Source organism: Cnephaeus nilssonii, assembly GCF_951640355.1.
Source record: "Cnephaeus nilssonii genome assembly, chromosome: 7".
NCBI classification, from domain to species: Eukaryota; Metazoa; Chordata; class Mammalia; order Chiroptera; family Vespertilionidae; genus Cnephaeus; species Cnephaeus nilssonii.
This window is the reverse complement of record NC_137078.1, coordinates 39,663,073-39,686,121: the sequence shown is the minus strand read 5'-3', so window position 1 is coordinate 39,686,121 and position 23,049 is coordinate 39,663,073. Positions and strand designations below refer to the sequence as shown.

The window sequence follows — 23,049 nt, the reverse complement described above, 5'->3', positions numbered from 1 at the left end:
TTCAAAACTTGAATGTCAAGAGCAAAACTCTGGTTATTAAATAATAACAAAACAATGCCAATGCAAAACAATAGTAAGAGAGAAATCAGAACTATGGACATGTTAACATTTTTAGCTATTAAATGAAAGAAAGTCTCTTTTGCTGCTGGTGTGTATTTACTCAGAGTCCTTGGACTTGGCTGCGAAAGACTTTGCAGAAGACCGGCAGCTAACAGATGCTAGCATGAGCAGGAACATGGTTGAAGAAGTAGCTTCCACTTCTTGCTTTTCTACAATCTGCTGTGCTTCAGTCGTTTTCTTCAGATGACTCCATGTTGGCATCTCAGTCCCTTGTGTAGCTTTCAGTTTTCTTTTTCCTCTGCTTTGCTGTCATCAGGGCAGTACTTAGTCCTTTTGAGTGAATGGACACAGGAGCTTGTCTGAGTCCATTGTGGTGATGGACGTGATGCTCTGGCACCCGAATTGGCTGCATAGCTCCTTCTGGAAAGATATAAAAAACAACCTCTTCCCCACATTATTACTGAATCTGATAAAACTCTTGTCTGGTTTATGCTTCCTTCCACCTAGCTGACTCGGTGGAGGCTATTGTACAAGAGGCCTGATGCCTTTCACCTGCTGTATAATCCTTTGCATTACAATTAAAAAATTTTTAAAGTATAAAAAGCATGACTGAGCCTCTTTAGAGGTGACACATAACATCTGTCTCCCCCTTTTTCTTTTAATAAATGATTTTAAGAGTACGATTGGCTCTTTCCACTATTGAGTGACATCCATTTTGTCAGATTTGATTATGTTTAAGTTCTCGGGGACTTACCCCTAAAGTTGGCACAGAGAGGTGGATAACAGACTGAGGACATTGCTTCCAATAAAACATGGACATTGTCCTTCTTAAATAACATTGTAAAGGCTGAAAATTAAATGTAAAGTTCTTCTGAATTAGTGTGTCTTATTGTAGCTGTTTCAATAATTTTGGCTTATATTTATCACATAAGCATCATTACTATAGGTTGATGGGCTCCATAGCAAGATCTGTTAAGGCATAAATAAGAGCTTGTATTTCTACTGAAATATAAGGGGTTTGAAGGACCTTTGCTCTACTGCTGCAGTAGATCCAGCCTTTCCAGAACTGGATCCATTTGTAAAAATGGCTAATGTCTGAGGTATGGCATTTCTTTTAATGTGGCAGTTAATACCATTCCTTGAGTTAGAAATAAAGCAAGACCCCAAGTCAGGGGTCCCGCTAAAAACACAAAACATCAAACATTTTGACTTCTATGCAGAAGGGTGTGTACACATGGTCTGTAAGCGTGCACACCGACCTTCCTTGTCCTTGGTCTTGGTTAACCTGCAGCAATGCATAGGTGCTGACTGCTAGCATGGCAAGGCATCTTCACTATTTTTATTTCTGGACTATTTCTCCTCTGTTCTTGTGGCTCACTGCTTATTCTGTGGCTGTAGTAGTCCTATCAGGTCTTCTCTGGGATTCGTTGTTGCAGGAATCCATATGGGCTTTGGAGTTTTCTGGAAATATAAACATATTCTCGACCAAAGGTTAATAAAGAACTCTTTTCTATAAATTAGACTTGGGATCTTTTTGATTTTTGTCTAAATGATTTTCCTTTGGCTTATTTTGACACCATAAGATTTTTCCTGGGTGCCTTATCCTATCTAATAATAGACAAATATGCAAATTTACCATACATCCGACACGCCCACAAGCCATGCCCACCATCCAATCAGAGCGAGTATGCAAATTAACCCAAACCAAGATGGCTACAGCCACAGAGAGCAAGGTTTCCTAGGTAACAGAGGAAGCCAAGCTTTCCGCCTGCCCTGGCCAGGCCTAAGCCTCCACTCAAGCTACAAAGTTTCAATTATAGAAGGTAAACAAATTCAAACAAATGGCGGCAGAATGGAGCTTGAGAGAGCAGGCCAGGGTTGCCGCCGGCAACAGGGGAAGCAAAGCTTTCTGCACACGCTGGGTGGGCCCACGAGCTTAAAGCAACAAAGTTTCAATTATAACCCCAACGCAAATGGCTACCAGCCTCGGAGGGAGCCCCAGTCTTGGCTCCGCTCCAGGCTACAAAGTTTTAATTGTAGAAGGAAAATAAATTCCAGATACCAGGGCCTCCGCTTGCGTTGCCAGGGGGCGTGGCCCGCCTGCAAACCACCACAGGCCCCTCGCTCAGGCCGCCCCACACCCCAAGGGAACCCCCACCTGATCTGGGACGCCCTTCAGTGCAAACCAGCTGGCCCCCACCCCTGTACCAGGCCTCTATCCTATCTAATAAAAGAGTACTATGCAGATTGATCATCACTGCAACACACAATATGTCTGCCCCCATGTGGTCAAAGATCCTGCCCCCATGTGGACACAAGATGGCCACCACAAGATGGCCAGCAGGAGAGGGCAGTTGGGAGGCACCCGGCCTGCAAGGGAGGGCAGTTGAGAAGGACCAGGCCTGCAAGGGAGGGCAGTTGGAGGTGATCAACCCTGCAGGAGAGGGCAGTTAGGGGTGACCAGGTCGGCAGAGGAGGGAAGTTGGGGGCAAACAGGCTGGCAGCAGAGTGGTTAGGGGGTGATCAGGCTGGCAGGCAGAGCGGTTAGGGGCAATCAGGAAGGCAGGTAGGCAAGCAGTTGGGAGCCAGCAGTCCTGAATTGTGAGAGGGATGTCCCAATTGTGGACCGGGCCTAAACAGGCAGTGGGACATCCCTCGAGGGGTCCCAGATTGGAGAGGGTACAGGCTGGGCTGAGGGACAACCCCCCTCCGTGCACGAATTTTGTGCACCGGGCCTCTAGTCAGCATTATAAATGAAAAATATTTTTTAAAGTAAAATTTTAAAGCAATTAAGGCTTGATGTAATTTACTTACAGGATATTTCTTACAGGATATTATTCTATTATTTTTTTTTGACTAATTATTATGAGGCTTTTGTAAAAAAAATTTAATGCAGTCTTAACCTTTTATTTTTAATTTTTGCAACAAAAATATGACTGTTTTGGATACATTGGGTGTTAAGCAATTTTACCATGAAATGAACTATCAATAAAATTTTGGTTAATACTTTAGGAACAGCCTTTTGTACAATTAAGTTTTCTTGACTATTCACTTATTTCATTTAGCCAATTTAAATCTGAAAATTTGACTATTTTACTGTCAAATTTAATACTCTAACAACAATCTTAGTTTACTCTGTAAATATTAATGGAAAGGATTATTTTGCATCCTTGAGAAAGCCCTGAGCATTCCTAGATTTAGGCTGGATTTAGACATAGGGCAGCTGCCATCAGTCAACTCTGTTGCCTGGGTCCCAATCCAAGCTGGGCCAAGTCTCTTTCTGTTATCTGGTTCCCAATCTGAGCTGGGCCAAGTCTCTGTTTGTTGCCTGGGTCCCGATCTGAGCTGGGCATGGGAAGCACGAAGCAGCCATGAGGCAGGAGACCTCCTTCAGAAGGGGCGAGTGTTCAAGCCCCTGCAATGTTGGGGGGGGGGTGAGGATCTGTGCCACACCTCTGTTGACCCCCAAGTTCTTCTCCTGATGGCCCCTCTGCGACTGTGCCTGTCTTAGGTTGTTCCTCCCCTGAGGAATCTTACCCGTCTTTGACTAACCAGCCATCCTCCGGGGCCAAGCAGGGTGATGTGAGGATCAGTTCTTTCTCCTTGGTAGCCTATGCCCCTATGGCCTCCATGCCCAGCACCTGCCTTGGGATCCCCTCGCCGGCTGGCGGGGCCCCGGCACTGATCTTATATCTTGGGGAACCCAGGTTTCTTCTCCAGGGAGGGCCCAGCTCATGCCATTGGGCGAGAGACAGAGCCATGGTACCAGCCACCATGAGACTTCAACCTCAGCATGAACAGAAAACTCAGGCAACAGCTGTGGGCAATTGGATTGTGAGAAGAGGGTCCCTCTTGGCAAAAAGGGCAAGAGGGGCCAATATAGAATGCTCAAAAGTTTTCCTAGGGGGCCTTTCACACAGTGGAAGGGATTAAATCCTTTCATGTCCTTATAAATTGCTGCCAAACATTCAAAGAATTAGTTTGTAAGTTTGGGATAATTGTACAATATGTTGTTGTAAAATATCAAAAATTATAATGAAATTGTAGAATAATATCATGTAAGGATATTTGCTCTAGGCCATGGCAATTGAATTGTATGTGTTTATGTTTTCTCTTTGTGGAATACTGACTCAGATTTATACTGTTAGGATCTTTAGAGCCAGGGTTCTCAATCTTAGTTATTTGTTGGCATCACCTCTGAAGCTTTCAAAAATGCTGTGTCTGGATCCCATGTTCTAAACATTGATTTGATTGATTTGGGGTGTGGCTGGGGCCTCAGTTCCCTACGTGATTCACTTGTGCAGCTAAGGTTGAAAGCCTTGGTTATAGAGATTTAGACTGAACCTACACAGATCAAATGCACACTTAACATTTTCTTATTAGCTCCTGAAATTTATGGTGATAGTTACAAGAGTAATATATCATGAGTATTTTTAAATTACGTTTTTTAGTTTACCATGGTCACTATAAAATGAGCATTGTTAATGATACTATATTTTAAAGTTTTTGTGTTTTTTTTTTACCAAATTTGTTCAAAAGACCAAAAGGCTTAATAATTCACTGTCTTGAATGGTGAGCTGTTATTTTCTTCAAAATATAAAAAATTATGGGGGGGGGCAGTGAGTGGAGGTGGAGAAGGGTATAGAGGGAATAAATGGTGATGGGGGAAAATAAAGCAAAGAAAAAAATATAAGAAGTTACAAGATGGGTACAGAAATACTATTTTTTTGGTTAGCTACATCACATATAATTCAGGGGCTGAATAAAGTATCAGTCCATTTCCTACTAAAAATATTTTCTTCACAAGATGTTTTATAAATCCATTTGCATTCTAGTCATTTTTCTCTCACATTCTTAAAACTGGAACAGAGATTTTTGAAGTTGCATATGCAAATATTATTAAAATGGATTCATTACTCTAATAATTACTATTTACTAAAGCTGCATGTTTAATAGCATCTTTAGGTGACATCACATGTTATTCTTAAATTCAATAGGTTGTGGTGGGAAGTTCAATTAGATTTAAACTGATATTTAATGTTCTAAGAGTAATTGATATCACTTGGAGAAAGGCTGGTTACTATTTCAGCATAATTGGATATGAAAAATTAAACCAAAATTCTCATGACTTAAGAATACATTGTAAGTTAAAAAAGCTGCTCACACACCAACCAAAAGTTGTGGCCCAAGCATCTGTAATCAGCTATAGAACTGAAAAAGAAAAAAAAAAGATATTAAGGATAATTTTTAGAAGTATCTCCATGGACAGTTGACTGATCCAGGCTGATTCTTGGCAAAATCATAATCATTGTTTGTATTTGGTGCAGGCCAGTGTTTTGGAATCTTTCCTACTCAGTCTCTAGTGCTATGACACTGTTCCTCTCATTTACCTTCTAGAAAGTACCTGGATTTGCCTTCCAATGAAATGTATAATATTTCTAAATTATTCTTTTTCTCCTCTTGACCAAAATTTTTCTCTGCCATAGAGCTTTCATTGGGAGTAGGATGTGGGGCTTGGTGAGTTGAGAGACGGACAAAGCAATTTATACCATTTTCTCCCTAACCATATACTTATCATATAGCTTGAGGCCTCATTAAATATTAATATTCCACATTTATAATAACACAGATACATCAAAGCCTCTGGTGCTTCTCACTGGACTCACTTTCACCCTTTCACAGGTAACTGCTGTGTGGAGTTTATCTTTTCCAGGAATATTTTGACGAACCAAATCAATCTCTTAAGTAATAAATAAAAATGAGTGAAATTGGGGAAGGAAGTGTTTATGAACAGAAACTTGATACACCACTTAGAGGTATGAAAAGTAATAAAAACAATTCTGCATCTAGATTTTTTTTTACAAACCTCTTATATCTGAATGTTCAGTACCGATTGTTCAAAGACTTTCCTGTTAAAAATTGTTAAAAGCTTCCAAACCTAAGCTATAAGGGGACACAAAGGATCAATTCTACTTTGTTAAAATCTATTACAGTGGGTCAAAATGTGATTATGGTTTGTTGACAAGGAACCATTGGATGAACAGGATTCAGTGTTTATGGGACTAGGTGTTGTTGGCAGGAACAGGGAACAGTGCCAGCACCACCGAGACCAGCCAACTCTTTTATCTTTTAGTCATCCTCTGTCAAATAAGAGATCAATCTCTGTAAATTTTAGATAATGAATAGAATTCAGCTAGACTTTGATTTACAATGCACAGCTAAAATAGGTTATTGTTGATTAGATTATTGTGGTTCTTCATGCTATTTGGTTCACATGAAAAGTGCTTAAGTAATGCCGAAGAGGGTGGGACAAAGATTGTAAGTCATAAATCTTTTTAGAGTAAAAAATAGAAATAAAATTATTTTACAAGTAATGAAATATTTTGTATTATTTCTAAGAAAAATCAAGTTTTTGGGGCACTGTTCTTCTGGGGCATTATTTTAGTTATTTATCTGTGGAAAATGAAAAAGGATTTATGAATGGGGTGGAGACAGAGAATTCCTACTTAAAGCGGAGGCAACGAGTAACCTGCTTTCCTCTCCACTCCTCCCCTCCTCCCCCATCTCTCTAAGAAGAAATAAGCTTTCCTTCATTGATAAGGTAAGGTAAGGTGTTAGTGTCATACTCAGTATATTTTAAGCAACAACAAAACAACCTTTTTCTTACTCCACTCTTCTGCCTTCAAAATTAGTTTCCCTCTGTCAGGGACTCCTTAATATTTCCATATCTCTTAGGCTTGAAAACTCGAGGAGTCATCCTGGATTCTTTTTTTTTCTTTATATATAGTCAATCACCAGACGCTCTAGGTTCTACCTTTTGTTTCTTCTAGGCTTCTTTTAAGTTCTTAGTTTATTAATTCTCTCATGAAAAATCTGTACAGTCACCACAGATAAAGTCACTGAAGTATCTTTACTCCTTCTGTTGTCCAGTCTCCAGCTCACTTTTTGGCAGCACGAACCTTGGCCTTTGCCGTACCCCTGACTTCCTTCGTTCTGTTCTTGCATTCCTTTCTCTATTTCTTTGAGGTCTTCTTCTCATGCGGCCATGTTTTGCAAGTCTATGTTTGGGTTCATTTTTCTTTGTATAATCCAAGGAATCATAAATCATGCAAAGCCAGTTGTGTTGTCACCACCAAAATGGGTTCTGAATCCAAACATAAAGATGACATCTGGTGTGGTCTTATACATTTTGTCTAGCTTTTACTGAATTTCTGTCTTAGGTACTGTTGTCTTCCCAGGGTGAAGGACATCAATGACCACATGTTTCTAGTAAAGTAGTCTGTTGGTCATGAACTTCCTGAACAGTTACTGTATCATTGAAGCTACGCTTTACATTTTGTAACAATCATGAGATATTCAAGGTTTCTTCCAGCTTTAAAATACTATGATGACCTTTAAGATCTAAAATTAAATGTAATGTTAAAGGCTTGTTGAAGAATTATAAACAATAAATTTTTAACAAAAAGTACTGATCAGATTCATCAAACTAAAAAGATTCTAGCCCGGCTGGTGTGGCTCAGTGGTTGAATGTCGATCTATGAATCAGGAAGTCAGGGTTTGATTCCTGGTCAGGGCACATACCCAGGTTCTGGGTATGATCCCCAGTGTGGGGCATGCAGAAGGCAGCCGATCAATGATTCTCTCTCCTCATTGATGTTCCTGTCTCTCTCTCCCTCTCCTTTCCTCTCTGAAATGAATAAAAATATAAAAAGTAAAAATAAGATCTTATTAGATTCTAAAAATTCAGAAAAATACATTTAGAACTTTGTATTTAGTGTAGTCTTAGTATTAATATTACATATGAATCACTGAATATTAATGTGGCTTAAATGTCTAATACTGAGCTGTGTAGCTCTTTCTGAAGAAAGAACTTTGGATTCTTAATGAAGAAAGAAGAGAAAATTTATCATCTTATCAGCCAGCATCTGGGCAAGTGGGACCCTTCAGCTCCTGAACCTGGTCCCCAAAGATAAAAATTTTAATTCCTAATTTTATTTCTGAAGGCTTCTTAGAAAGGATTCAGAAGTTACCTTCAAAGATTTTCTGTTATTTATTTCCTTTGGGGATCATAAATTGTGAAGAGAGACTCTATAGCTTGGTCTCACACAAATAATGTAAAATTAAGAAAAAATTATTTGATAGTGGAAAAGATGTCTGGAAGAGTGGATAAGAAGCATAAACAAAGTTTTGAGGGCAGATAGCTTTTGAGGTAGAGTGAGAGGTAAGTTTGAGTATATAAATTAGAAAATATTAAGTGCCAGAATGATATAAAATTATTTGACCTACTGATTTAAAAAATGAAGTTTAGTAAAAATTGACATGTTTTTCTAAATGACATCTTGATATTTAGGTGTGTGTGGTTTGTGTTGTTTTTTTTTTAAATGGTGAAAAGCATAATTGCTTGAAGGCTAGAAAGGGTATGGTGAGCCTTTAAATGTTAAAAGGCTTTATTTTTTCCCCCCTACAATCATTAACTCAAAAACAGTCATGAAACAACTCCTGTGTATATTGGACATTCTGCTATCTTTGTGTTGCTTTCAGTATAAGTTTAGCTTCAAAAATGGAGATTTCTTCCTTTGGCCTATTTCCAGCATTCAAACTGCTAGTTTCTACTTTCTATGAAGCCAGCACCTGTTATCTCTTATAGCCTTCTAAATTTTTATGTAAGTTAATAATTTGTTTCCCTTGAGCACCAGCTGCAAGCACCAGGGGTCTGACTAACTTTCTGAAAGGATTACATATTTGAAGTTCTCTTGAGGGAGAATGAATTTGATCAAGAATTTTAAGAATGGATAAGAATTTGACATGGAAAATTCAGGCTGAGATTATTACATGATCAAAGGTATGAAAATGGAGGCCCTTAAGGTATATTCAACATAGGAGGTGTGATAGAAATATACAATATTGTTAGGATATAGTAGGGAATACCATTGTGAAGATAGGGAAAAGATTATGGAACTCACTATGTTCCAGATCATTTAGTAATATTATCTCTTTATTGAATGCTTAGTAGGTGTTCTTGTTAGATCCTGTATGAAATAATCTCATTTAATTCTTACAAAAAATAGCCCTAGTATCAGATATTATCTTTTGAAGAAACCAGGTCTGAAGGAGGCTAATTAGGTTGATAAGACTTAAAGAGCAAATAAGCTAGGTTTGAATCCACATCTCTAAAAATGTGCTGCCATTATAGACCTCTTAGTCAATTATAGTTGCTTTGCAGTGACCTGTAGATTTTATACAAGACATTTGTAACAATCTTGAACTTGTTCTCATAGACTAGGTGATTACTGTTATGTTGAATTGAGGGACGAACCATGATTATTAATATGCCAAGCTTCAGAAGAACTTAAAATACAAATATATTATTACAGGAACATAAACCAGTGGCCCCAAAAGAAGACTGTTTATTCTATATAATGAAGAGCTAATATGCTAATTAGACTGGACAGCAGAACGACCTTCCAGAATGACCTTCTGGAATGACCTTCCGGAATGATCAGTGGGCAGGGGGCAAGACAGCCGGGGCCGTGAGACAGCCAGGGCTGTGAGGGCTGCGAGGGCTGAGGCAGCCGGGACTGCAAATGCCAAGCCCCTTGCACGAATTTCGTGCATGGAGCCTCTAGTTTTAAATAATAAAGTAACTTCTTGATATCTGAGGCTTAAAAAAAAAAAATCCTTTGGGACAATTGCTCAAAGCTGTATGTTCAAGGAGACCCTCATCACTCTATCTAGTCCATAAGTATTTGACAGTTTATGTCTGGGTCCAAAAGCATCTGGTTTTACTAATAATATGGCTACCTACCTTTGGGCTTCTTGAATTTAGAATCTCTTTCTTATGTATTTGTTTTAAATTTTTTCTAGTCTATTGTTTTTCTTGAAGGAATGCCAAACTGAAGTGTATTTGGCATTGCTGTCATAGGAGGTGAATGTCTTCCATTGAACCACAGCAATTTTAGTAGCTAGTAGCATGTAAATTAAAGAATTGTAGAATTGAAGGGATCTTAGTAATTGTCCAATGAAGTCTTCTTGTACAGGTAAGGCAAATGAAGCATGGAATAGATGATGTGGCTGCAGTTACTGATTCATTTAAGGCTGTTAGAACTACAAGATAGTGTTTATTAGAAGGTGTATGTAGACCACCACTGTAACAGTAGAAGCCACTTGCTGGTTATGAGGCTGGATCCCTAAAGCACTGATTTTAGCTGGGTGAGATACAGGTATTTATATATCAGGGCAGGCCAACTGGCTTTCACCTGTGCACCAGGCCTCTACCCTATATAATAAAAGGGTAATATGCAAATTGACCCTAAATGCGGAATGATTAGAACAACCGCTGGACCAGTCACTATGAGGCACACTGATCATCTCTTGGTTCCTTTCCCTGGCCGGCAGGCTCCCATCACCTGATGATGAACGAGGAGCTGGGGTTGGATGGTGGGGGATGCAGGCGGTGCCAGGCTAAGGCCCCCGCCCTGCCGGTTGCCCCACACACAGAGGGCAACCCATGGTGGGTTCAGGGCTGGTGAGCGGGCAGTAATAGCCAACCTCTCAGTCTCTTCCCCCTGCCATTAGGCACTGATCATCCTATGGCGAAAGGGGGACTGGGGGTGGGTGGCGGCAAGGTGGGGGGGGGCGGGCCCGGCTGTGGGCAGCCAGGGAAGGATGGCCCTGATCGCAGGCCAAGCCTAGGGACCTTACCCACACACGATTTTTGTGTGCTGGACCTCTAGTTTTAAAATAAGATTCTGTAAGTCTACACTGCCCATCTGGCACCATGTGCTTAGTTAAATTAATTGAAAATTTCTGTTCCTTAGTTCTACTAGTCACATTTCAAGTGCTTAATAGCTGCACGTGGCTAGTAGCAACTGTTGATGGGGTAGAACATTTTCATTGTTGCAGTGTTATATTAGACAATGCTGCTCTATGGTAGTGGTTTTCAGTATTTATCCCCCAATTAGTAGAAACTGTTGTGAAATTTTAAACTAAAAGGTAGTAAGATGCGGAAATATTCTTCAGGAGACCCACGAATCACTCTACTTAACCTTCCCATGGCCCTCACTCTACTTAACCTTCCCTTGGCCTTTATATCCAAAGTTGGGAAGTGGCCATTACTTTTCTTTTAAACCAATTAATAATTATAGAAAGAATTATAGCAATAGCAAAATCTATAAATAGGATAAGCACCACAGAAATATTTGATTGAGATAGATGCTGAAACCATTGAGTGAAAGATTTGAAATAGGATATGGAGAAATTTTGCTAATTTATCCAAATGATTAAACTTAACTTTATAGGGTGAGCTAATACTATTTTTCTTGATGTGATGTATCACAAAGAATAGTACAACTTCACTTAAGTTGTACTTCTGCCAGTTTTAAAAAAGTTATAATTTAATCTAGACACAACCAAAGTCAGATAGGAAATCTACAAAACAGTTGGCTTGGAACCTTAAAAAAAACAGGTATCATGAAAGACTAAGTAAATAGTCAAGAAAATTAGAAGAGACTAAAGAGACATGGCAATTAACTGTTTTGTGCTGGTTTCTTCATTGGGTCTTAGATTGGAGGTGAAACATATAAATGACATTACTAGAATGGTTGAAGAAATTGAGAACGGTGGTATAAATAACAACAGCAACAATAACAACAATAGGTATTTCTGAGTGTGATAATTGTATTGTGACTATAGAGGAAAATATCCAGGCTCTTCTTTGGGCACATGCTGATATATTTAAGGAGACAAATGTCAGGATGCTGTAAGGAACTTTCACGTGGTTCAATCCAAAAAACCCCAAACCCTCTGTGTGTGTGTGTGAAGAGAGAAAGCAAATGTGGCAAACTGTTAACAGTAGGTCAGTCTAGGTTCCCCCCCCCTCCTGTTTTTTGTAATGTCTAAGATTTTTTCACTCCCCTCCAAGAATCAGTTTTGCCCCACTGAAATGGAATGAGCTAGATGCAGGATGTAAGGGTTTTATTGTAGTTTCTTTCAACTTTTTTTGAATTTTGAAAATTTCCAAAATAAAAAGTTGGAGTAAAAGATGTGACTCCTTATTCCATCATTCTAGTAGACAATTCCAGGAAATGCCCCTTCATCTTTTCTTCTATATGACTGCAGTGGAATGGATTTGTCAAGTTTCTGTAGCCCTTTCAAAAGAAGATGTTGAGCTGAAACTTTGATAATGAGTTGTATGTAAGTGGCTGAACCAACTAGTAGGAGGACAGGCATTTCAGGCAAAGGAAACAACACAATAAAAGCATTTTAGTAGTTTACTAGTATATGTTTTAATATTTATTTCATCCAGACTTTATTCACAGTAGATTATTCAGATTCATTCTTTCCTTTTATGGCAAATTGGAATGCATGTTAAAAGTATTTGCATATATCAGTTCTCTTAATAGCACTTGTCACTGACAGATGCTCTGAGTATCTCAGCAGGTAGTTGCCTGTGTCTGCTGTTAAAATTTTTTTTATTGTTGACAGCATTACAGATGTCCCTCATTTTCTCCCCTTTGCCCCCATCCATCCAGCTCCTGCCCCACCCTAGGCCCTTACCACTCTATTGTCTATGTCCATGGGCTATGCATATATGCATCTAAATTCTTTGATTAATCTCTTCCCATCGTCCCATCCCCTATGAGATCCATCAGTCTGTTCCATGCATCTGGACCTGTTTTGTTCATCACTTTATTTTGTTCATTAGATTCCCCATATAAGTGAGATCATGTTTTATTTGTCTTTCTCAGGCTGGTTTATTTCTCTTAGCATAATAATCTCTAGGTTCATCCATGCTGTTGCAAAGGATAAGAGATCCTTCTTTTTGTTAATCCTCACCTACGGTTATTTTTTCCATTTATTTTTTAGAGAGAGTGGAAGAGAAGGAGAGACAGAGAGAAAGAGAGACACACACACATTGATGGGAGAGAGACACATCTATTGGTTGCCTCCTGTAGGCACCCCAACTGTGGCAGGGATTAATCCTGTAATTCAGGTTGTTCCCTTGACCGGGAAGTAAACCCAAGACCCTTCGGTGCATGGGTCAACACTAACCACTAAGCAACATTGGTCAGGGGGAGAACCTTTTTTTTTAAAAAAAAATATATATTTATTGATTTCAGAGAGGAAGAGAGAGAAACATCCGTGATGAGAGAGAATCATCAATTGGCTGCCTCCTGTACACCCCACACTGGGGATTGAGCCTGCAACTTGGGCATGTTCCCTGACTAGGAATCGAACCGTGACCTCCTGGTTCATAGGTCAGTGCTCAACCATTGAGCCATGCCGGCTGGATGAGCGCCTTCTTTTTTACAGCTGCATAGTATTCCATTGTGGAAATGGACCACAGCTTTTTAATCCACTTATCTACCGATGGGCACTTGGGTTGTTTCCAGATCCTCGGTATTGTAAATAATGTTGCTGTGAACATAGGGGTGCATATATTCTTTCTGATTCTGGATTCTTAGGCTATATTCCCAGGAGTAGGATCACTGGGTCAAATGGCAGTTCCATTTTTAATTGTTTATCTTCTTGGTGTTGAGTTGTATGAGTTCTTTATATATTTTGGAAGTTAACTACTTAACAGATGCATCATTGGCGAATATGTTCTCCCATATAGTGGGTTCCCTTTTCATTTTGAAGATGGTTTCTTTTGCTGTTCAGAAGATTTTTAGTTTGATGTAGTCCCATTTGCTTGTTTTTTCCCTTTGTTTTTTCTTTCCCTAGGAGATGTATGGGTGAAAATTCTGCTATGTGAGGTATCTGAGATTTTACAGCCTATGTTTTCTTCTAGGATTTTTATGGTTTCATGACTTACATTTAAATCTTTTATCCATTTTGAGTTTATTCTTGTATATGGTGTCAGTTGGTGGTCTAGTTTCATTTTTTTTTTTTTGCATGTACCTATCTAATTTTCCCAACACCATTTATTGAAGAGACTGTCTTTATTTCATTGTATGCTCTTGTATTCTTTGTCAGATATTAATTGACCATAATGGCATAGGTTGATTTCGGGGGTCTCTGTTCTGTTCCATTGATCTATATGCCCGTTTTTGTGCCAGTACCAGACTGTTTTGATTACAGTGGCTTTTTAGTATAGTTTGATACCCAGTATTGTGATCCCTCCAACTTGTTTCTTTTTTTTCAAGATGGCGTGGCTATGCAGGGTCCGTTTTGGTACCACATAAATTTTTGGAGTATTTGTTCTAGATCTGTGGACATTTTAATGAAGTTAATTCTTCTAGTACATGAACACAGTATACGCTTCCACTTGTTTGTATTTTCCTCTATTTCCTTTTCAATGTCCTGTAGTTTTTAAAGTACGTGTCTTTTATTTCCTTGGTTAAGTTTATTCCTAGGTATCCTATTTTTTTGTTGTTGCAATGGTGAATAGGATTTTGGTTTATTTAGTTTCTCTTTCTGAGATTTCATTATTGGTGTATAAGAATGCCATTGATTTCTGGATGTTAATTTTGTATACTGCTACTTTGCTGATTTCATTATTAAATCTAGTAATTTTTTGGTGGTGCCTTTAGAGTTTTCTATGTACAGTATCATGTCATATGTGAATAATGAGAGTTTTACTTCCTCCTTTCCAATTTAAATGCCTTTTATCTCTTCTTCTTGTCTGATTGCTGTGGTTTGGACTTCCAGTACCATGTTGGATAAGAGTAGGAAAGAGTAGGAAAAGCTGACAACCTTTCTTGTTCCTCTTAAGGGAAATGCTTTTCATTTTTGCCCATTGAATACGATATTGGCTGTAGGTTTGTCATATATGGCCTTTATTATGTTAATCCTTCTATTCCCATTTTGCTGAGACTTTATCAAAAAATGGGTACTGGATTTTGTTGAATGCTTTTTCTGCATCTATTGATATGATCATGAGATTTTTATCCTTCATTTTGCTTATGTGGTATATATCACACTTATTCATTTGCAAATATTGTACCAGCCTTGCATTCCTGGGGTAAATCCCACTTGCTCATGGTTTATGGTCCTTTTTAATATTTTGTTGAGAATATTAGTATCTATGTTCATCAGGGATTTTCTTTCTTTGTAGTGTCTGTATCTGGTTTTGGAATTAGGATAATGTTAATGTCATAAAAAAAGAGCATGGAAATCTTCCTTCTTCTTGAATTTTCTGGAATAGTTTGAGGAGAATAGGTGTTAGATCTTCTTTGAATGTTTGGCAAATCTCAAGTTGTCCAGTCCAGGACCTTTGTTTGCTGGGTGTTTTTTGATTCCTGCTTCAATTTCATTAGTTGCTACCAGTGTATTCAGGTTTTCTGATTCTTCCTACATTTTGGAAGGTTGTATATTTCTAGGAATTTGTCCATTTCTCCCAAGTTGCCCATTTTGTTGGCATGTAGTTGTTCATACTGTTTCTGCCTTTTTAACATTTTAGTGAGCAGTCAGAGTAAGCTATATCTAGCAAATAATATTTTAAGATTCTTGAATTGGGATTTTAAGATAAAAAACATTTATTTGATATAATGTCATCATGCACAATATAAATGTATTGCTTATAGGCTTATCAAATTCTTTAATTACACATTATTCAACTAATTTTAAATATCCTATACACTGTAAGCAACCAGCTTGAATTTTATTTTTCTCTCTAGGGAACTGATGATAATTCACTAGTTAGGATTTGCTATATCAGAGTTCTAGCCTGTTTTGTTCTGCTTTCTTTTCCTGTATGTTACAAGGGCATTTTTAGATTTTTACTGTGATCATCTCAGTGGAAAACAAAATAGAGCAAAGAGGAGAAAGTTTTAGGATCAGGGTAAAATACATAAATTAGAATAGAGTGTGAAGACTATACTGTCACGAGAATATATATGTGTATATGCTGTCTTAGAGTCCTTAACCCTTTGCACTCGCTTGCTTTTTTCTCGATTCCTTTATTCTAATGCTAACCGTGTCTAGTCACACTCGACATCCGAGTGCAAAAGGTTAATCATTTACCAAGGTTGAGCTGAAAAGTGTTGTGTTGTGTGTTTTTTTTTTTTTTGAGTTGTAATTTACCTACAGTAGAATGTGTAAATTAACCCAAACCAAGATGGCTACAGCCACAGAGAGCAAGGTTTCCTAGGTAACAGAGGAAGCCAAGATTTCCGCCTGCCCTTGCCAGGCCTAAGCCTCCACTCAAGCTACAAAGTTTCAATTATAGAAGGTAAACAAATTCAAACAAATGGCAGCAGAATGGAGCTTGAGAGAGCAGGCCAGGGTTGCCGCCGGCAACAGGGGAAGCAAAGCTTTCCGCACACCCTGGCCAGGCCCACCCGCTTAAGGCAACAAAGTTTCAATTATAACCCCAACACAAATGGCTGCCGGCCTCGGAGGGAGCCCCAGGCTTGGCTCCGCTCCAAGCTACAAAGTTTCAATTGTAGAAGGAAAATAAATTCCAGATACCAGGGCCTCTGCTTGGGTTGCCAGGGGGTGTTGCCGGCCTGCAAACCACCACAGGCCCCTTGCTCAGGCCGCCCCACACCCCAAGGGAACCCCCACCTGATCCGGGACGCCCTTCAGTGCAAACCAGCTGGCCCCCACCCCTGTACCAGGCCTCTATCCTATCTAATAAAAGAGTAATATGCAGATTGATCATCACTGCAACACACAATATAGCTGCCCCCATGTGGTCAAAGATTCTGCCCCCATGTGGACACAAGATGGCGACCACAAGATGGCCAGCAGGAGAGGGCAGTTGGGAGGCACCCGGCCTGCAAGGGAGGGCAGTTGGGAGGCACCCTGCCTGCAAGGGAGGGCAGTTGAAAGGGACCAAGCCTGCAGGAGAGGGCAGTTGAGAGGGACCAAGCCTGCAAGGGAGGGCAGTTGGAGGTGATCAACCCTGCAGGAGAGGGCAGTTAGGGGTGACCAGGCCGGCAGAGGAGGGAAGTTGGGGGCAAACAGGCTGGCAGCAGAGTGGTTAGGGGGTGATCAGGCTGGCAGGCAGAAGCGGTTAGGGGCAATCAGGAAGGCAGGCAGGCGAGCAGTTGGGAGCCAGCAGTCCTGGATTGTGAGAGGGATGTCCGACTGCCCGTTTAGGCCCGTTGGGGTCCCATATTGGAGAGGGTACAGGCGGGCTGAGGGACAACCCCCTGCCATGCACGAATTTCGTGCACCGGGCCTCTAGTTTTATAATGTTAAACTTTAATAATAGCAAATAATTGTTGAGAACTGATTATCGAGAACTGATTATCAAAGTTCGCATTGTTGATCAGTTGTTAGAATTCGACCACCATTGTTTGGACTTAATGAACAATGGCAGTTTTTGGGATTGGCAACGACGAAAACATTTTGTAACTGTCTCTCAGACGATACACATCGTACTGCATGCTAGTAAGCTAGTTAAACTAGTGTAAGGTGACCAGACGTCCAGCTTTTAGCGGGACAGTCCCGATTTTTAACAATTTGTCCCGCGTCTTGTGGCGTTTTAAAAGAACCCCCCCCCCATCCTCCCGGTCAATGGTGTCCCGCTTTACCAATGTTAAAATCTGGTCACATTATACTAATACCACTTTTTATAAATGGATACAATTAAGTCATAGACTGGCAGCTTTTGCTGAAATTCTCCCTTCTCCTTTCTGAGCTTATTCTAATCTCTGACTGGAACTTGTTTACAGCTGTCTAGAATTGATGAGATGACCCCCTTTGGGTCCCTGCAGGAGAGACTATCATGCTTAGGAGCTGAGTGTCACTGATGTAGGTAAAAGTAACAAACTAAAGTGCAGTCGAGGGAAAAGCTCACCGGCTAATCCCTCTAAAGATTGCCTTTACACAGAGCTGAGACTGTAGGAGGGAAATGTTAAAGGAAAGTAATTACTAGAATAATAATGTATACATGTGGTTAAAACACTCAATGTACTGAAAGTAGGGAGCTTTCTTCGAAGATTAGTTTGAAAAATAATGTGCCTGAGGCTCCCCCTAAGTGTCCCCAAGCCTGCCTGCTCCCTCTCTGCCTTCATAAAGGATAAAATTTGCCCCCAAATATTACCTCACCCTTTGTACTCATGCAGGATGTCTTCCATTCAGAGGTTTCAGTGTCTTCACAAATGTAAATCATTAAGTCTCAACATCACTTCTGTCCATAGAGATGTTTCATTTAAGTAACACAGAAATTCACCTAAATGGTCTACTCAGGGTCACCTGACACGTCCTTTGTGTAATCTGGTATTGGATATTCAAAGTGAAAAAATACCTTGCAGCCTCAATACAGTTCCAATCTTATTGCATCCTTAGCAAGTACCAATGGAAGGACGAATCATCTTCCTTCATCTTTACAGCAAGGCTCCTACCACTTGGCCTTCCTCAGTCTCACCAAGAGTCCAAATTCCTGGGAACCCAGACTTCAGCCCTCCTCTTTCCTATCTTATCTGCCCCCAAATCTAAGTGAGGACAGAACATGACTATTTTTTAAGATGTTTTAGGAATCACTGATTAAATAAATAGTTGGTCATATTTTCTTTTGTTCCCCAAATTCATTATTAATCCAGTGAACACATATTGATTAAATACTTACTGTGTTGCCTGCCACTCACTGTGCTAGGCACAGGGAACACTACAGTCATGCTCCTTCCTTCATAGGAAGGACAGACGGTAAACAAGAATCAGCTACACTGTGGACAGTGCTATGAAGATGACAAATGTGATGGGCTGGGTGAGGCAGGTAGGAATGGAAGCTCACTAAGCAGGTGATATTTGAACTCAGACCTGGAGCATGAGAATAAGTCAGACTTTCCTTCCTTCCTTCCAGATTTTCATTTCTAATAAAGTAAACATCAACTTTTAATATTCTATATTTTAAAAAAAGCTCTTCAGTAGTCATTTATTTTTTTTTACCAGAGTATAAGGGTCATGGGACCAAAAGGTGAGAAAACTACTGTGGTTCATTTCCAACCATGATTAGTTCATTCTTTCTCTGACCTCGTAAGGTGCCATTGTGATTTGATTGCAAACCTATAAAAGGTGCTGGCTGAGCCCAGGAAGCTGATTGGTAGTGAGTGGTTGGTTTTTCGTGGATTAGTGGATTGCTTGTTTGTTGCTTTTTACCTCTTCCTTCTCCTTCTCATTCTCCTCTTCCCTTCATCATCAACCTCCTCCCCTTCCTCTTCCTCCTCTTCCTCCCCTCCTCCCACTGATTCCCTTCAGTGGGAACAAATATCAAAGACTATTTTTTTTATAACAACATGGCGGACTTCTTTGAAGACACCTCTGCCAATGTGGAGTGGCCCATTGGCAACTATATAATCCTCAATGACATCGGGAAGGGCTCCTTTGGCAAGGTTAGACTGGCCCGGCACATCATGACCAGCACGGAGGTGGCCGTGAAAATTGTGATCTATGAAGACTCCTCAGATGTAGCCGAAGAGATTTATTCAAAGAACTAAATCATCCGAACATAACTACACTATTTGAAATGGTTAACACCAGCCACCAAGTCTACATGTTTATGGAGTACACTCCTGAGGGCACGTTACATCTTACATAATAAAAAGGTAATATTTAAATTACCATCACTCCGCTACGCCCATGATTGGGCCAGCGGGTGACATAGGGGGCGGGACTCGGGGTGGCTGGGGTGGTGATTGGGCCGGCAGGACGCTGAGCTGGCGACGCGAGCTCAGCGTCTGCACCATGGCTGTGCTGTGGCACAGACAGGCCTCTGGGGCAGCAAGCCGAGCCGGCGTTTTGGAGGTTTGGAGTCGGCGGGCAGTGGGCGGGCGGCGCGGCTCCCCGGGGAGGAGTCTGGCGGCAGTTGGGCCTCAGGAGCACGTGGCAGCGGCCCCAGCCTTCCTGGGCGGGAGGCAAAGGCAAGACCCTGGCCTGGGCTCCGGCCGCAGGAGGACCACGCCCCCGCCCCGCCTCGCCCTAGGGGCCCAGGGACTTCGGAGCTGCCGACCAGCGGACAGACTGCTTACACGTGCATGATTAAATCATGCACTGGGCTTCTAGTGAGTATATAAAAAAGTGTGGTCCTTTCTCAGAGAAGAAAGCGCGAACCCCATTTCGCCAGATCCTGTCAGCAGTCCATTACTGCCATCAAAAAAATATTGTCCACCGGGACATAAAACCCGAGAACATCCTTCTAGACATGGGGATGAACATCAAACTGGCTGACTTTGGACTGAGTGAAGTGTTCATGGAGGACAAACTAACCACCGTCTGTGGCACTAACCCCTACATGGCCCCAGAATTGTTCCGGCTTGAACCATACGAGGGCCCGAAGGTGGACGTCTGGAGCGGGGGGATTGTGCTGTACAAGATGTTGACTGGGGTTCTTCCGTTCGTCGGCAAAAACTTAGAACAACTCACGGAGTACATCTTAAGCGGGTTCTTTTTTATTCCTTATTCTCTATCAGTACCGTGCCACAAACTATTACAGAAAATTATCAACATTGACGCTGGCCGAAGACCCACCCTGGAAATTATCATGCAAGATCGTTGGGTAAATACTGGTCAGTCAGCGATAATGACACCCTACATTGAACCACCCTGTACTGACATAGACCCCCAGGTAACCCAGATCATGAGGACCCTGGGCTATCAGAAGGAGGAAATAGAAGAATCCCTGACGGGGAGAAAATTCAATAACATCATGGGGACTTACCGGATTTTAAATATGAAACTGAACATCGGTGCCCGGAAAATAAAGGTAAGGCCCTGCTCCTCCTCTGACCCCAACATGAGACTTTCTAGAGCCCAGGGGATGTGGGCATCAGGGAAGAAGGGCAGAAACCCTGTGACTCCACCACCGAGCCCAGAATCCAATGTGTCCACTCCCCCAGGCAGCCTTGAATGGAACAGCACCACTTCCTCATGCAGCATTAGGGGCAAGACCACCACGCCCTCAGAAAGCATGCCAGGCACGACCACCACGCCCTCAGAAAGCATGCCAGGCACGACCACCACGCCCTCAGGAAGCCTACGAGGGAGCACCACCAGTTCCCCAGGGAGCCTGGAATGGAACACCGACACTCCACCAATTAGAGTGGAGGTGAGGAGAATCATCGTCCAACCAGGCAGCGCGCACCTGGAGAGGACCAGCCAGACAGGAAGTGCGCACCTGGAGAGCTCCGGCCAGCTGGGCAGCACTCACGGGGAGAGGACCTGCCAGACAGGAAGTGCGCAAGTAGTGAGGACCGGCCAGCCGGGCAGTGCACACTGGCAGAGGACCAGCCAGCGAGGAAGCACATGCCGGGAGACGACCAGCCAGCCGGGCAGCAGGGAATTAAGGAGTCAGATACTCCATCATGAAAATAAGGTTTTCCCTGCCACCCAGAGCAGCAGCAGCCACAGAAGCTGTGGTGGAGGCCCAGAGGGGAGAAACACTGACAACTGTCAAGCTGGGCCATCTTCTGATGGGACCACTTCCCCTGGCCAGAGACAGGGCCGGCAAGGGGTGGCAAGAAGGGTCTTTGGATTTTTTAAAAAAATTCCTGTGTTGCACAGCAAGACCTAGAAAACAACACATAAAAATAACACAGGTGGCACCTATGTAATATTCACGAGTGGACAATGCTTGTTACATTGTCCAAACCCAGGCAGAATGTAACAGAGGAGGACAGTTCACCGGTCCAGAGTGCCAGGGGAGAACAGTTCACTTGATGAGAGAAGGAGAGGACAGTTAACCAGGCCAGAGCACAAGGGGACTAGAGTTCACAGTTCACCTGGCCAGAATGCGAGGGGGACAGTTTACCACATTTGACTCAACCAGAGGATGAGGAGAAGACAATTCACCACCTATCACCTGACCAGATCATGAAGAGAAAATAGTCCACTCGGTAAGAGAATGAGGGGGACAGTTAACCACAGCTTACTCAGCCAGGGCATGAGTACAAGACACTTAACTCTTCCAGAGCATGAGGGGGACAGTTCACCACAGTGCACTTGGCCAGAGCACAAGCAGAAGACAGAGGTGAAGACTGTTCACTCGGCCAGAGTGCTGGGAACAGTTCATCCAGCCAGAGTATGAGGCAAAGACAGTTCACTCGGCCAGAGCACGATGGGCAGACAGTTCACCACAGATCACCTGGCCAAAGCATGAAGGGAAGACAGAGGCTCATGACTGGGGTGATAAGTAAGCACACAGGAGAACCGGAGGTTCAGACCTCGCTTTCTATCAGGAGTACAAGTGGGTGAGTGGGGTTAAGGAGCCTGGTTATAGAATGGAGTCTCATTTGAATTGAGACTTGCTAAGGTGAGAGGAGCAGTTGTATCTCCTAAGAGTTGAAGAGAACATGTAAGTAGATTAAAAAAAAAAAAGTGTGAACAAAAAGCCACAAGAAAGGAAATCCTGCCATTTGCAAAGATTGGGATAGACCTTGAGGACATTATGCTAAGTGACATAAGCCAGACAGAGGAAGCCAAAACTGCATAGATTCCATACTTGTGTGTGAATTCTAAAAAAAAAAAAAAAAAAAAAAAAGCCAAACTCACAGAAAGGGTAGAAAAGTGGCTACCAGGGGCTGGGGGTGGGGAAATAGGGAGAGGTTGGTAAAGGGTACAAACTTTCAGCTATAAGATGAATAAGATCTGAGGATCTAATATAACACATGGCAACTATAGTTGATAACAGTTTTATTGTATAATTGAAATTTGCTAAAATTTATTGTTCTCAATAAACAAATAAGGTGATGATGTGTTAACTAAATGGGGAAATCCACTCACAACAAATACATATCAAATCATTATGATGTATACTTTAAATATCATAATTTTATATGTTTATTATAACTCAATAAGGGAAAAACCCACTCACACACAAAAGACATGAACAAAAGCATATCAAATCAGGAAAGTCAGAAGGTGTTTGGTTGGTAGACCAGTAGGCTGGAACACAGCAGCGGTGTATAAAGCGTAGTAGGATGAGGCTCTGAATTTAAGCATAGCATGAACTCAGGAACACGCCACTAAGGGGATTAGGTAGGAAAAGTGGTGAAACTGAAAGCTCTTTTACCATGCTGACTAAACAGAGCTCAATCATAGTAATAG

The 23,049-nt window shown here is 41.4% G+C and overlaps 2 protein-coding genes across 3 annotated transcripts in view; both read left to right on the top strand.

Annotated features, from left to right (window-relative positions):
* HS2ST1 (heparan sulfate 2-O-sulfotransferase 1) overlaps positions 1 to 23,049 on the top strand; it is a 167,406-nt gene that overhangs the window by 25,053 nt on the left and 119,304 nt on the right. The window lies entirely within an intron of this gene.
* On the top strand, positions 17,052 to 21,719 carry LOC307103727 (serine/threonine-protein kinase par-1-like). Its single transcript, XM_079778235.1, has 2 exons — positions 17,052 to 20,921; positions 20,955 to 21,719. Exons 1-2 carry the CDS (start codon positions 19,994 to 19,996, stop codon positions 21,515 to 21,517), a joined length of 1,491 nt encoding a protein of 496 aa, XP_079634361.1. The 5' UTR covers positions 17,052 to 19,993; the 3' UTR covers positions 21,518 to 21,719.

Bases quoted from the DNA above. Each gene is read 5' to 3' on its own strand.
- LOC307103727 (XM_079778235.1), top strand. From the start codon at position 19,994: ATGCACTGGGCTTCTAGTGAGTATATAAAAAAGTGTGGTCCTTTCTCA. The intron at 20,922-20,954 runs GCACGACCACCA...AAAGCATGCCAG, and splicing joins GCCCTCAGAAAGCATGCCAG to GCACGACCACCACGCCCTCA.